Below are 16,250 nucleotides of genomic sequence, written 5' to 3' on the forward strand. Positions count from 1 at the left end.
CCAAGTATTAATTGCGTTGACATTACCTGCGTCAATTCCTCGTTTTTTTGCGAGCAGAAACACTACAAATATGGACCAGTTCAAATTAGGTTAATTGCAGTTTGCTTAGTCCTGATGGCCTTGTTTCCTTTTAATTTCTCTGTCAATACTACAAGTGACGGTTCAACCCATGGTGGAACTACTTGAAAATGCAATTATTTGTGCTGTAAAGCGATATTAAACCACTGGCTTCTCCAAATGCTTCAGGAACACAAGTCCAGTGAATTACAAGATGTAATAATGATTTTACTGCTGCGTTAAAAATGATGATAAAGGCAGTCCAAAAGATTGTCGCATCTATCTTGTAGAGGGCTCCTGTGGGTCGTTTTGTTTCAACAAAACAAACATTGTTCACCATAGTTATGTTATACCGTATTTTGGAACGATGTGTCTTTTTTGTTGTTTTTTGTGACCCAACAAACTAGTTCAAAACTATCCGAAATTTCTGTTGTACAGACCCATGTCAGACGAGACTGACTCGTTTTGGCAGTCCCTGATTTCGCCTGGGAAAAGTAAAAGGAAAACAAAACCAAAGAAGAGCAAAGATGGCTCAAAAACAAAACACAACATGACCTTAAACATGAATGACATCATCCCGAAGAAAAAGAAAAAGTACATGTTCAATGAAGTAATGCATTCAAAAGAAGACAAGAAGAAAAAGAAGCTACAGAATTTGAACAGTTTACCTGGTAGCAGTGACGCTACAGCAACAGTGGAAAGGAAACCTGTCCTGTCAAAATTGAGCATCAACAGAAGGAAAAAGAAGTCAGATCACAGTCTTCAGGACTCCAAGAAAAAACAGCGAAAGAAAAAGAAAGTGGGTTTTGATTTGCCACACGACTATGCTTCGGTCAAACGTCCCACATTTGCTTCTGCACATCCCAAATTCACAAAAGAGTGGAAAGGGTTGGAAAAAGCTCCTGTAACAGATTTTGAGCGGGCTTCTCCAGTGAGTGAAATAGGACAGCACCAGTCTCAACGAAAAGATAATGACATTCACTGGGATGAAAGCAACAGCCAGGACTTATTTATTACCCAAAATACATTCAGATCATCATCTTCAGACTCCAGCATGGAATCCACTGACAAAACAACTACGACCAATTTGCAACAAACACAGATATTGGACCAGATAAAAGACTTTGACAAGGATTCTTGTCAAAAAAAGAAGCGACAGAAAAGAGCGAAGTCAAGAAGCGCAGAGAAAGACAGATTGCCAAGCAGAAAGAACAAATATTCCTTCCAAACAGAAGAAGCATGCTCATCAGAGCAGAAAAAGCTTCCATGCTCTCTTCATTCAAGGGGTAAAGTGATGAATCTTTACATGGACAAGATGGCCAACGGTGATAGTGCACCGAAGGTTACAAAATCAAAGCAGTATGACCACCGGGAAATCCAGCCAGCTTTCTCACGCTCTCCCCGCATATCCCTCAGACCAACAACATGCACCTCGACCCAGACAGAAAACTTCTTCACTGGCGAACTGTCCCCCTACTTGGCTTTCTCCACAAAGAGAAGACAGGGTTTGTGTTCTGATCTCACAAAGCCTTTGGATCTGAGCTTGCCAGAAAGAGCGAGGAAAAATGTCAACAAGTGTTCTTGTGTAAAGGCATCAAGTGGAGTGAAAGAGCTTGAGAATTGGGCTGAAAACAAACCGTCAGCCGAAGAGATCCACACAGCTCGATTCTGTTGTTCATCTATGAAAGATCTGGGGGTGAAGGAAAAGCTTTCTCATAGTGTGAAGGGGAGAGGACAGACTGCGCCGACTCTGGCGGAACCTGAGCCCAAGTCGGGGGACACCATTACCTCCAGCGACTACAATGAACCGTCAGATCAAAGCAAAAAGGTTGACCTGAATCAGGTGAGAACAAACAACCCAAATCATGACATAACCATGACATTCAGGCTCAGGTTTTCATTTTCTGATTTACATTAGAACACATTCTATAATTCATACTTTTGTAGTGGTAATAAGAGTTTATTACACAGTCATGGGTGACTTTTTTTCAAATATTGCACAAAAAATGTTCCATATATATATATAAAACTGGTACTAAAGAGGATGAAATCATTTTTTGTTTGGGAGCCTTTTACTGAGTATCTTCATCTTTATTAAGTTCATAGAGTTTCTTGTTCTGTAGCCAGTGTCTTATTAAGCCGGTCCCAAGCCCTGATAAATACCGAGGGTTTTGTCAGGAAGGACATCAGATGTAAAAGCTTGGCCAAAACAAACATGCAAATCAAACCTCTGAAGAGGACACTGGAGAACACTGATACGCCGTGGCGACCCCTTGAAGGGAAAAGCCGAAAGAAAAAGAAGAAAACTAAAAAGGATACAATCTAAATTAAAACAGCATTTCCGGAAAACAAAACAAACAAACCCGCTCTTAGAACAAAATACAACTGAAAAGCAAAAGTCTAAGCCCAATAAATAAAATGATGATTGACTATTGTTGGAGGAGAGCGTCCTTCTTTCCTCCGCGTGTTTGTTAATATCGGATGATGAGGATTTTGGTTATCCAAATTGTTGAGATCTTCAGCGCTTTCGCGATGCATTTGGGAGAATAAAGAGTCGAGAAGGTCCTCTTGTTTAGATCATACAAGTAGGATATTTATTTGCCGAAGCACAGACAGCAACCGCTGCGTTCACCGTCGTACAAGAAGTCCAAAAACACATACACAGACACAAACTGGCTTTTATCGCTGTCAAGTCACGTGATGTCGCGTCGTGGCTAGGTTGCCAGATCAGTTCAGTATTACAGCGTTACATAAAATGAGGATACAATCTAACTTTCTCAACACCCCCACTTATACTCAGTTTGCTGTAATGTAAACCAAGATAAACAGAACAATGTGAACTCTGTCTTACACATGTGAACTCTGTCTTACACATTTCACATTTAAACACAATTGTTTTTGCGTATTGGTAGTCATCAATAATGAAATCACCGTCCCATATGATTTTGATTACCTTGTCACTCCTTGACTCTTTGGCATACATATAATAAAAAACGTCTCTCCATAGTCTGTTTTCAACCTGGCTCTTGCCCTTTGCTACAAATCGTGCTTTATATTTGTCTCTGACATCTACATCACGTTTGATAGCATATACCCATTTACCCCCCACTGTTTTCTTGCCCGCAGGTAGGGTTGTCACAGTAAATGTGTTGTTGTCATTTAATGACTGAATTTCCTCATCCATGGCTTTTGCCCATTCTTGTGAATAAGTTGATCTCATAGCCTCTGCATATGTTTGCGGAACACCACACACAGCTCTGTAACAGTAGTCTACTGTGGTGTGTGCCCCATCGTTATCGCTATACTCAATCACAAAATCATCAAAGTGACTAGGTTTCTTTCTTTCCCTAGTAGGATACCTTCTATTTTCAGGTTCATCACTTGTGTCACTTTGTCGTGTGAGTTTATGTTCATTTGGCTCTGTGACTGCACTTTCGCGTGCATCCCTGTCTTGTACACATGACTCTTGGGCTCTCTTATTAGGCTCCTGAAAGACCTCACTAGTCTTAGGCTGTAATCTCATGCCATAATATGTGTTTTCATCTGTTTCATTTATCTGTGTCTCATTCTCAATATGCAAATAGTACAACTTTCCATACACATGTATACGATATTTTGTCCCGCCTTTTGTAATCAGTGAATTTTTATCTTCTTTAAATATCACTGTTGCCCTGTTGGTGGTTGCCTTCTTTACAGACAAAATGTCTTGGGGGTATGAAGGAATGTATAAAGCGTCTCTCAGCGTTGCTTTATGTCTTTGTCCTTTGATGTCTATCAAAGAGACCTCAGCATCTCCCCTTTTATGTGCGACTCCGCTGCATTGTGTGCTGTCCGCCAGCTCCACGCGGTGTCGTTCCGGTTTGAACGTGCTGTCGAAATTCTTGAACATGTTCACGTCAGTGATGATATGCGAAGTGGCTCCTGTGTCCACCATCAATCCTCGCTCTCTGATGTCGTGACCCAACTTCTCCCTGGATCTGGCCTCGCCGTCCTTCATCTTGAGCGGGTTGTCGGTGTCGCCATCTTCTGACGCTTTACTGGCGTCATCTCGTCTGTCCTTGTCCTTACGCCTGCACGTTGCGTCTTTATGTGTCTAGCTTTTGCAATGACTGCACCATGTCTTCTGTCGACATTCTCTTGCTTTGTGGCCTTTGATCCCACACTTGAAACACACTATGCTTGTGTCATCACTGTGCTGGTCACGGGTGTTGGTTTTGGTGGTTTGTCGTCCACTCCGACCCTGTGTCTTCATCACACTGTCCCCTGACTCAGTGTTCAATTTCTCAGTGGCTTCAAAACTCCATAGCTTCGTCTTGAAATCTGCAAACTTGATTTCATCATTTGAATGCGCTACAATGATTGCAAATGGCTTGAAACTTGCTGGTAGTCATTTTAATACCATGGCAACAAGTAGTCCATCTCCCAAAGTTTCACCTGCATTTCGGAGTGCTGTGATGGCGGTTTCGGCTTTGATGATATAGTCTGTAACACTTTCATCGTTCCTCTTTTGAAGCCACGTGAGCGTGGTGTACAGATTTATTATCCACGGTTTTCCTTTCCCGGCATAATATTCTCTCAATATCTTCAAAGATTTTCTTCCATCATCAGGTGCATCTCTCATTATTAGTGAGAGGCTCTTGTCATCAAGCATATTTATCAATTTGGCATACGCATCTGCATTTTTCTCTGCATCCGTAGCCATATCGGAACTCGTCGCCGGCTCGCTTAGCACGGTCTTCTTTAGTCCCAATAAATGAAAATGTCCAAGCATTTTTGTTTCCCATATCTCGTACTTATCTTCATCTCCGTCGAATGCCAGTCGAAGGTGCCTGCTTGCTCTTCCTTGATCCATCTTGACCGCTGTTTAGCCGGTTAGCGATAGCCTCGTTTGCTCACCACTCTTTCAAGTCTGGATACACTTCTGGCTTCACTTTATCTCCCAAATGTCTCCTGGGCCCATAACCTGTTGAGATCTTCAGCGCTTTCGCGATGCATTTGGGAGAATAAAGAGTCGAGAAGGTCCTCTTGTTTAGATCATACAAGTAGGATATTTATTTGCCGAAGCACAGACAGCAACCGTTGCGTTCACCGTCGTACGAGAAGTCCAAAAACACATAAACAGACACAAACTGGCTTTTATCGCTGTCAAGTCACGTGATGTCGCGTCGTGGCTAGGTTGCCAGATCAGTTCAGTATTACAGCGTTACATAAAATGAGGATACAATCTAACTTTCTCAACACAAATACAGGCTGGTGTCGATGAACAGTACCTATGTAGGGTTTATTTGAGGAATATTCCGTACGCCGATGATTTACCGACAATGGCTGCTTGATCACGAGTGTGTTCACACTATGGACACACAACATATTTATTTCATCAGATGGGTGGTATCAAGACTATGGCGTGACTTCCAAAACAATTCTTAGCTTTTGTCATTCGATCTCCAGAATGTCTCCAGTAAGTAGTATTTCAAGGTTAACAGACGGCTCTAAGAATGCACTGGGCTCACTCCAGGTATGAGAATGTTTTACAGGCGCGTCTAAATATGGCGGAAGACACATATAATTACATTGTTTTCATAACATATTATTGAGAAAAAGCAAAACACCCTATCAGAGGCTTCACGAGCCAAAATAACAGCAGAAATAATCATTCACTAGCGACCAGTGAAGGGGCTTGTTTTATTTCTACTTGATGTCAGTTGGGAAAGGCTAGAGCTCCGAGCAAGCCCAAGCAGAATAAGTGGGATATAAAATCAATGTGCGTAACTTTTTCGACAGGTCACAACACAATATGCATTACGCACGTAAAAATCTATGGCCTATTTCAATAAAATGTGTGCTTAATAATCTAAGATATTTCAGCTAGTTATCAAGATATTTTTACTTGTTTTAAGTAATTCAATGCCTAAAACCAGAATAATCATAGGTATATAGGTGTTTCATCAATACTGAGGAGTATAAAGTTGCTTGGTCAAGGATAAGATTTCTTGTTTTAAGCATCCTACTTTCTCATGACTCCTCTAATATTAAGAAAATGATGATGCAATTGAGCTCACTGTTTTATTGCCGACTACGGTAATTGCAGTAATATGAATCACACTGTTCTCAACAAAATGGTGTATATCAGGGGTCTCAAACTCAATTTACCCGGGGGCCGCTGGAGGCAGTCTGGGTGAGGCTGGGCCGCATCAGGATTTTCACAAGAAAAGCACAGTTAAAACATTCCAATGTTCTCAAAATCTTTATTTTTAACACACCAAAAAATGAATTCAATGAATAAATGGAAAAATGAATAAAAATAAATTAACCAGTCATATGTCTGTGTAAGCTCTCAGTCGTACAGGAGTGGTCCATCGATGAAAAGGTTTCTTCAGCCGTCATCTGTACTTCTTTGAAGGTGTCGGACGTTTCGCTTCTTATCCAAGAAACTTCGTCAGCAAACTAAGCTTAGTTTGGCTTAGCAAACTAAGCTAACCAGTCATAAATAAATAAAATAATTATAATGATCATAAGGCAGATACAGACGACTGAAAAAAAAGCAAAGGAAACGAATTATTTTAATAAAGTTTCAAATGTCTGTATTCACAGTTCTTTAACCTTTAACTTTCTTCACATAAATAAAATATTGAACATGAACTGTCCTAAACATGGCTTCTCTTGCCTACTTCTTGCTGCTAGAGACCTGGCAGCGCTTCTTTTCACAAAGCCGAGCCACATTTGGCTTGAGGGAGGAGGCAGTGGAGACTCTTAGTAGGGCTTGGAGATGCTCATCAGTAAGTCTGGACCTGTACTTGGACTTATTGAAGTTCAAGGTGGAGAAGAGCTTCTCACATAAGTATGTGCTCCCAAAAAGACACATGGTCCGCTTGAACATTCGGGAAAGTTCAGGGAAGCTGGGGGTTAACTCTCTCAAACATTACCCAAGCTTGTCTGCTTCTCCATTCACATCCCTGAACTTGGCTTTGAGTGCAGAGTGGCACTGCAGGTCACAGAGCTACATTTGGAACACAGGAGGGGCATCTTGCACATCAAAAGAGAATGGGTCGGCAAAAATTTGAAATGTGGCTTTGTGCGTCTTGAGGTCTGCAAATCTGTGATAAAATTCCCTCTGTAGCTCCAAAATGGTGGTTTGTTCAGCGGTTTGTTCAGCTCCACACACAAGTTTCATTCATATCAATCATGCAGGCCGCACTAACATTAATCTTTCATGTCAAGGCAAAATATTCTGTCGGGGCGCAGTTGGCCCGCGACTTTGAGACCCCTGGTGTATATAATACAGTATGCAAGTTTTGTGCATATTGAGATTCAAGTACTATACCACACAATCACACATGACAAGTGTTGGGGTAATTCGCTATACAAACATCTCTATAGCGAATTACCCCAACAACACGTTTTCACATCTCATAATTTGTATCACAGAACAGACTCATGAGTCATTTGAACATCTGTAATATGCCATGACATCCTTAAAATAATATTTGACCAGTACATAAGTCTGACTCTTGTTCGAGAATGTGTAATATGAGTTGTAATCAACTACTGTTTCTACACCCACTAACTGGGTGGCCTGAGCAAGGTGTGGAACTTGAATTTTGTATGTACATTCGTAATGATCATGGATTTCTCGCTTATGTACTTTCGAGTTGAGTGAATGCTGGCGCGTGTGGCTGCCACTGCTCACCCGCAGAGAAAGATATCCTGTGACTGTAAAGTGTCCTTGAGGGTTTTGAAAGGCGCTCGAAAATGAAATGTATTATTATTATTATGATTAATATTTTGTCTTGTTTGAGGTTAATTTAGCATGCTCATTATGGTTGGATTGCAGTGATGCACATTTATGACTGCATCAAACTGAGAGCTTTTTTCCTGCTATTTTGATTTCTATAACATGGCCAAATGCGGAAACCAAAATACAAAATATTACAAGTCTATTGTACTGAAAATGATAACCTCGGTTGGAAACAAAGTGTTAAAGTAGCCCTTATATAGGGACAGAAGTCTTATTTGGATACTTTTGTGAAAATGAACACATTAGGGTCACTAGCCAATCAGAAACGTTGCACAAGTCCCCATTTGAAACCTAAACATGGACAAAAAGTAGAAACAGCTGAAAGCAACCAGAAGTTTCAAATCTACAAGTAGTCTCAAATAAAAAAAAAACGTTTTGGGGGGTCAAGGCTTCACTTCTCATCCTAACATTGGGTGTTGTCAATATTCAATGATGGGATGCTGTTACTTGATATTCAATATTGCTTGGCTCATAATGATGCCATGAAACCCTGTGATTTCTCATAGCCTGTCAAGCTGGCGCCCTCGTGTGGCTACATCCACAGCAGCTCTTTCCCTTCTTCAGTCCCTTTCTGTTCTACTTTTTCATTTTTTTCTTTTTGCAAATTTCCCCATTGTGGGATGAATAAAGATTTTCTTAATTCTGATTCTGATCGTCCTGGCTAATGATAGAAAGACGTGGATTTTTTTTTCCACGTCTTTCTATCATTAGACGTCTCCGGACAAGTTGTGTCCATAATTTGTAAAATGGCGTCAAATGACTTCTACTGAGCGTATTTTACAAATATTCCACCGCATATAGCTATATTTTACGTTTTAAGACTCGCGCCGAATATTCAGGAAGTCTTGTTTTTGAGTTTGTGACAAGTCCGTACGTGACGTCACTAAAGGACTGTCCTTGACCGTAAAAAAAGACGCATTGTAGCGGTCCTTCCATTACGTCAATGTATTTTGCTGTACTTGTTTGGTCTGGGGACCTCATGTTGCACCCAAAAGCCGCCAAAAGGCCAGAATAGGGCGTCCAAGCACCATAGAAGGAATTTATCAGCCTGTGGTAGCGGAGGGGGCCACTGGAGGTCGCCATTTTGTGCCTCTTTTTTTTTGGGTGAGAGATTTTCCCCCAATGTTGCCTCAAAATGGCACATATAATTTTTTTAATCGATTGCAAACATGTATGCTTTCCTCTTCAGAACTACAGTAAAGTCTCGTTATATCGATATCGGATATATCGATAGTCCCGGTTATATCGATACTATTTCTATGCACGCACGGAGAAAATTACATGCAAACAGGGTCGGATATATCGATAGTCCCGGTTATATCGATATTTTTTCAGACTCCCTTGAATATCGATATAACGAGACTTTACTATATTTGAATCATATTCATAACTGGATGTGTAACAAGAAAGCATATTCTCCGAATCAGAAGCCATTGTTTTGATTCACAAGCAATGCAAGACGTCTTGGCGTGACATCACGAACTGGGGGCGGGACTTTCTGAAAATGCCCAATTCGCAGCTCAATTTGTTGCAGATTTTGGACACTGTTTTGCATTTGACTAAAAATATCATACTGCGTGTTTTGGGTATTTTAGATGCTATAAAATGTTTTTCTGGTGTCAGTTAGAAAACAAAAAAGTGACGTCGGTTGTCCTTTAAAGTAAGTGCCCTTGAGAGTTTTCAAAGGTGTTATAAATGAAATATATTATTATTATTACTTAAACATCACATTTTACTTTTATTACTGATTATCTTTATGGTGGCAGGACATTCAGAAATACAGGAGACAAAAGAGTCATAATTGAGTGGCAACTGACCCCATGCTGAAGTTGGGCGAGTGAGCCACCATTGCAACATTCATTCATATATTATCTTCACTGCTTTATGGTCATGAGGGATGCGGAAATGCTGGAGCCCATCCCAGCAGTCTTCAGGCTGTTTGTAAGCAGGGGCGCATCCGTAATGTTACCAGGCAATCACAGGGCATGCCCACATAAGCAACCATTTACACTCACATCAAGGGACAATTTACAACATTAATTTTTGGAATGTGGGAAAAAAAAATTCTGACAGAGAACCAGAAAAAAAGGCCAGGCTCAGCACAGTGCCCAGTTTCCCTTGTTTAGCCAAATCGTGTAAACACGGTTGAACGAACGCCATACAGTAGAATCCCAAATTAATTATCCCAAAGCTATCTCAATCTAAACTTCGTGACGTCAAAATTTTAATTGTGCCTGAAGAGCTTGATTCCCTTCCAGCTCCACAGGTAGAAGACATAGGCGGGGATGGTGACGGGTTGCAGCAAACTGTAGAAACACAAATCGTTGCTGCTTGTGCAGCCCAGAGGAAAGTTTTCATCCACTGCACTATTCATAGCAGTGACTTCTGCTGCTGAGTTTTTAAGACCACAATGGTAATTCCTTCTGAAAAAGCCTTTGTCGCAAAATCAAATGGCTGCATTATATTACTTGATTGATGCAGCCTTATTAAGAATATCTATTTGGTACCCAAAGGTTTGAATTGCACATGAATGTTGTGTTTGTTTTCAGGGAAGGCCAGTGCAGATGAGGCTGAATGAGTCATTCTTCTTCAAACTCAAAGGAGATGGTCATTCACCCAGACCCGAGTCACCTCTGATGAAACTTTCTCAGAGCAGAGTGAAGGACAAAGACACGAGAGGCAAGAGGAGACGTTGAGCTTTATCGGAAAGTGACAATATCCCTGCTGTTATTTGTCTATCACAATTTTACTTAGCTTCTTTTCGATAATGCAATTTGTTGTTTGGGGTGAAGGGCAATTTAATTGTACTAATAGAAATGAGCTATATCCGAATTACAGGCAAGAGCACCCGCCCGAGTTGGAAAGACAACATAATGGAGAGTTTAATTCTATGTTGAATGTTAAAATGTGACATGGATAGTGATATACATTAGGGGATCTGATATTTTAACCGAATGTTACACACACTGCCGGTTGATTTGAATTATACAATACAAATAAAAAGAAGCAAACACACGAGAGTGAGTCATTGATTGAAACTTTGTGACATCAACATTTAATTGTGCCTGAAGAGCTTGATTCCCATCCAGCTCCACAGGTGGAAGAAGACATAGACAGGGATGGTGACGGGAAGCAGCAAACTGTAGAAACACACATTGTTGCTGCTCGTACAGCCCTGAGGAAAGTTTTCATCCACTGCAGCAGAGTAGAACAAACCACAGAGGGACATGACGGGGACCAGGCCCACCATCAGAGACAAGGAAAACATGTTTGCAGATAGGTGAGCAACTTCAAATTAATATATCACTGCTATTATCACATTTACAGCATCTCTCACGCCACTTTGATGGCTATATATGTTTTGAAAGGCGCTTATAAATGAAATGTATTGTTATTTGTATAAGAAGATTGGTGCCAGCAGTTGAATGATGTATGCAAAATGCAAAATTCTATTCTTGTGTAGGGGAGCTTGGGTCTTTCTGTACGAGTCTGGCTTCCTGGGGGATCATGTTTGGAATTCCGTCGATGATGGGATATGCGATGCCAAGCTCGTCGTTGATCAGCTCATTGGTCGTGACTTCAAATCTGGAGGGCAGAACATAGTCACGTGACTCGTGGAGGGCCTATTTGGCACCCCGCAGCAATTAAGGTTTTCTTGTTATCATTCTAAAATTGCATGACGGGTCGTTAACTGAAAATAAACCTGGGTGGCTTCTTGGACAGTTGACACAATAACAACTGAAGCAAGGAGTTGTAAAATTTTTCATTGTAAAATTGCATTCAAGGGCCGTTAACAGAAATATTTTACCTGAGCGGCTTCTTGGACAGTGGACACACTAAGAACTCAAGCAAGGAGATGTCAAACTCCTCCGACGATTCGTCCTTCACGTCCGCGAAGTTCCTCACTGACGCAAAAGTAGACGAAGTTGTCTGAATTGAAGGTGTGTATTTTACGGTGCGGTGAACAAAAAAAGATTCTGCGAGAAATCTGGCCAAAACATTTCGCAACATGACCACAACAGAGCTAAAGGTTTGTCCGTTGATAATTTCCGGAAGCACGTTTAGTGCAACTCAAATAAAATTCCCCCCAGTGTCGCTTCCGTTGCTGATTTCCGATCATTTAAATAAACTGATATTTCTTTCTTTAATTGAGCGTTAAATACACTATATTTATTTTTGTTTATATTTTGTTTCTGGCTGAGATGTGATTACGAGCATACATTCGGTTCCAAAATGATTTTATTTAATGTGTTTCCACATTTGTGCGCGAGGTGGAGGCATTGTACTGCAGTGCGGAGAAGTAGATAAAGTACGTACTTTTCCACCTGGTATCCTGGGTCAAACTGGCTTGCTTTGTCACATTGGCCCTCAAATTGATGGCCTCGACTTGCTGATAACATTGCGTTACTGCCATACAATAACCAACATATGCATCGGCATACCACCCGTCTGGCCAGCATATCAGCCAAAATAGGGCGAAGTAAACCAAAATAAAAACATGGTCATGTACATTAACAGTGTGATCAGTGATGGACTAGTGCTTAAATGGAGAAACTCTTGAAGAATTTTCACAAGACATAGAGAAGTTGAGGAAGTCGGAGTCACTTGGGAATGATCTACCTTTATTTGGATACATAACACACACTTTGAACCATACAATCAATTGTTTTGAAATGATGCTTTACTATATACCCAAAAGCCGCAAAGTGATATTGAATCGCAAGCAACAGCATCTCATCATTGAATATTCACAACACCCAATGTTAGGATGAGAAGTGAAGCCTTGACACCCCCTGCCCCAAAACCTTTTTTTTATTTGACTTGTAGATTTGAAACTTCTTGTTGCTTTCAGCTGTCTGTACTTTTCGTCGATGTTTAGGTTACAAGTGGGGTCTTGTGCAACGTTTCTGATTGGCTCGTGACCCCAATGTGGAAATGTTCTACAAAAAGTAAATGGTGAGAACAGTCGTATACAAAGTGCGTTTGGGAGCAAATTTAGATGAAAGTTCAATCAGACCTAAAAATAAAAGTGCATTTCATTTGCTTCTCTCAATAAAAATAGGCAGATACATAAATGGCACAACAGGCCATGTTCACAAGGTGTATCAAACACTGCAGCAGCAGTTCCAGAACAGCTTCAAATCTATTCCAGGCTGACAGGATCTCTTCACCCTCAGCAGAACTTCTGTTAGGTCCTGCACCTCTCCAGCAATGTAGCCCATATTTCACAGAGAGTAGAAATTCATCACATCACAAATCCTCAGAGACAGAGAGGTTCACAACATCTTGACATTCTCTACAAGTGGAACAAGAGGCAGTGACAGTGAAGGCGTCAAATGTGAATTCAAAAATAATGACTGTTATTGTGGATGAAAAGGTTTCTTCAGCCGTTATCTGTACATCTGGACTGTACTGTCAGACATTTTGCTTCTCATCCGAGAGGCTTCGTCAGCTAACTAAAATTCGCTGGTATCTCTGGCCCTATATATACACTGTAAACCCGAACAGTATTACTGACTTAAAGTCATTGAGGTCAGTCAACTCAAAAGCCGATTTTTTGTTTCAAAAACTCAAACGTTTTGAGTTTTTGAATGAGTCCTGCGTTTTTAATTTGCAGTAGATCAATACTTTTGAGTTCATGGCAATCGTTTACTCAAACATTTTGAGTTCACGGCAGGAAGCTGCGTGATGACGTCACTGCGTGCTCTCATTGGACGCCATTTGAATTCTCAACGGCTGAATCTGGCAGAGACCGACGGATTATTTATTTTAAATTAGGGTGGAAAGACAAACAATCGTATTTAATATACTATACATGTATACTACAAGGACCCAGTGTGTCAATGCTGTAGTCGCTCCACAGGAAAGGAATATTTTGGAAAGTCCGTTTGGGGCATTATATCCGCCGCTCGAGCCAAGGACTTCTCCTAATGTTACGAGCTCTTCTGTGGTAAGTAGGAATGTTTCTTAAACGTTAAAGGGACATATGTCTTCTTGTGCCGGTCCCAAGCCCGGATAAATACAGAGGGTTGTGTCAGGAAGGGCATCTGACGTAAAAGCTTGGCCAAAACAAACATGCGTATCAAACCTCTGAAGATGGAGGACACTGATTTGCTGTGGCGACCCCTTGAAGGGAAAAGCCGAAATGAAAAGAAGAAGAAGAAGTACCGCAAAAGTTTGTTTGGGCTGTGGTGGAGTAATATCTGTCACGGGGTGTTGCGAGTTATGTTTGTGTCCGCGAAGGTTCGAGAATAATAGTCAAATAGGTGTTAAATTAAGTTTTATATGAACTTCAAAAGTTATAAGGGTCACCCGAAATCCACCACACAGATGCTGCAACGCCAGCAGGTTGGTGCTTTGAGTTAACTTTGTTTTAAACGGCAGCACAATAAATCATGCTAATTCAACGTGCAACAGTTGTGCTGCCGTTTTAAGAAGGCACTAAGTAAACATAATGCTAGCCAAATGAAATATCACTGTACAATTGGTGTAGTTTTAAATGGTCATTCATGTGTAAACATAAAACTTTTTAAATGTATTTTTGAAACTGCAAACACCATTTTTCAAACTGCAAACACCTGACTGGCTTGATGGCATCCTTTAATCTGGTAAATTAGATTATTTATTCAATTTAAAAAGTAAACATGGATCAAGGTCTTTTATTAAATTAAATGATTACATTTGTTGTCTGTTTTTTCTATTCAACCTTTTAGCCCCAGGGTGGAAATTGAGTAACACCACCATTATGTAAGGTATGTTTACATTTTTATTAATGCTACATGATTAATTACCCGGATCATATTAAAAATAATACATGTATGTATTCTTTTATATTGAACAGAATTTTACCTAAACTTAATTCTCCATAGGTCTCAATAGGCCACTGTCTTGGGTTTGAGATGCTGAAGACAAGTACTGCAATGTTAAGCTCCTGTCGCTTTCCCCAAATTAAAACATGGCTTTTGATAAAGAAACAGCATGATATACACGAGACGCAGTCTGGCCCTTCGTGCTCTCCATGCATACCTACGACAAGATGACTCACAGTTCTTCAAAACATGCAATGTATGTATTGCCTGACTTAACACAAATGTCTATTGATGTATTTTGCAGTGGGAAGAGGATCCAGACATTGAAAACATTCTTGTTGCACTTCTCTCCGTGACAACTGACAACTAGCGCCATCTTGTTTAACCCCAACAGCATTTCTGTTGTGATAGAAGGTGGCATTATTGTGAGATGTCTCCCCAGGTTGGCTGATACACACCTCCTCTTGTTTGGTTTAATGTGTGCACTGCATTTAGATTCTCCCAAAAAATTAATCCACACATTCACCTTCATTCAGAAAACACTGCTGTGTCTTGATGATAACATACCCCTCAAACCACGCCTGCTAAGTTTAAAAAATGCTTTGTTCCGCAATATTGAATGCACCAGTGCCTCCAATATTACGGAACAAAGCAACACTGGATAAGTAATTTCATAGTTTTACTCTGCTTTGTATACCTAAACATTGATGTACTGTTTGTGACTGATTTTCTATTCATAATTTGATGTGTAAACCTGGATTTCACCAAAATGTCTTTTTTCATTTCATGAATACTGTTTGTTTTTAGTAAGTTTTACTTTGATTTGCACCTTATAACGAGTACATTGAAATGTATTCTCTTGTATTTATTCAAGTATATGCTTGTCAGAGAATTTATTTTTTAAAAGAACAGCAGAGTATAATTTGTTGTTTTTTTCTTTTTTGTTTTGTTGTTGTGTTTATTTCACATCTTTATCACGATAATAAAAAATGTGCACTAAAACAGACATGTGAGGTGGGTTTTTGTTTTTACACATAGAAGGCAAATGTAAGTACAGTATACATGAAGATATTTTTTCAGGTAACATAAATTTCAGTTGGTTACGCTTAAATATGAAACCTAATTTTAACTTAAAAATTAAGATAAGAAAACATTAGAGTAAACTGAAAGTACATCTTTTAAGTTCATTCAAACTCATAACATTTAAGTTCAGTCAAACTCATAAAATTTATTTCCACTACTCAAAAATTTTGAGTAAACTGTACTCAAAAATTTTGACGTAATCAGTTGCCATAAAAATTTTGAGTACTTTCAACTTGTTGGGTTTTAAAGTGTATATATATATATTGTGTGTGTGTGTGTGTGACAATAGGTCTTTAGCCCAGATGCTATAGCACTGTGTTAATTTTAATTAATTTTAATGCACAAACATATATTTTTTATGCTTGGAAAGGATGCCATCATATAAAACATAACTTTATCTCAAAAATGTTACTCTTAATGCATGTATATAATTTATTATCACTATTTATGTTTTATCTCTTCATTACAGATTGTAAGTGAAAGCTGATTTGTTAAGATTTGTGAAC

At 39.8% G+C, this 16,250-nt stretch overlaps 3 protein-coding genes across 3 annotated transcripts; 1 reads left to right on the top strand and 2 right to left on the bottom strand.

Moving 5' to 3' along the window:
- The first annotated feature begins 499 nt into the window (after positions 1 to 499).
- Positions 500 to 10,735, top strand: LOC148898393 (uncharacterized). Its single transcript, XM_088997562.1, has 2 exons — positions 500 to 1,900; positions 10,402 to 10,735. The coding sequence occupies exons 1-2, from the start codon at positions 500 to 502 to the stop codon at positions 10,546 to 10,548; spliced, it is 1,548 nt and encodes a 515-aa protein (XP_088853688.1). The 3' UTR covers positions 10,549 to 10,735.
- A 149-nt stretch (positions 10,736 to 10,884) lies between these two features.
- On the bottom strand, positions 10,885 to 11,120 carry LOC148898394 (phosphatidylinositol N-acetylglucosaminyltransferase subunit Y-like). Its single transcript, XM_088997564.1, has one exon. The coding sequence runs from the start codon at positions 11,118 to 11,120 to the stop codon at positions 10,908 to 10,910; it is 213 nt and encodes a 70-aa protein (XP_088853690.1). The 3' UTR covers positions 10,885 to 10,907.
- A 16-nt stretch (positions 11,121 to 11,136) lies between these two features.
- Positions 11,137 to 11,919, bottom strand: pyurf (PIGY upstream open reading frame). Its single transcript, XM_088997563.1, has 2 exons — positions 11,661 to 11,919; positions 11,137 to 11,437 (listed from the first exon to the last, which is right to left on the bottom strand). The coding sequence occupies exons 1-2, from the start codon at positions 11,861 to 11,863 to the stop codon at positions 11,302 to 11,304; spliced, it is 339 nt and encodes a 112-aa protein (XP_088853689.1). The 5' UTR covers positions 11,864 to 11,919; the 3' UTR covers positions 11,137 to 11,301.
- Between the last annotated feature and the right edge of the window lie 4,331 nt (positions 11,920 to 16,250).

The sequence above is a fragment of the Hippocampus bargibanti genome, linkage group LG05 (genome assembly GCF_051943395.1).
Source record: "Hippocampus bargibanti isolate YZ-2025 linkage group LG05, ASM5194339v1, whole genome shotgun sequence".
NCBI classification, from domain to species: domain Eukaryota; kingdom Metazoa; phylum Chordata; class Actinopteri; order Syngnathiformes; family Syngnathidae; genus Hippocampus; species Hippocampus bargibanti.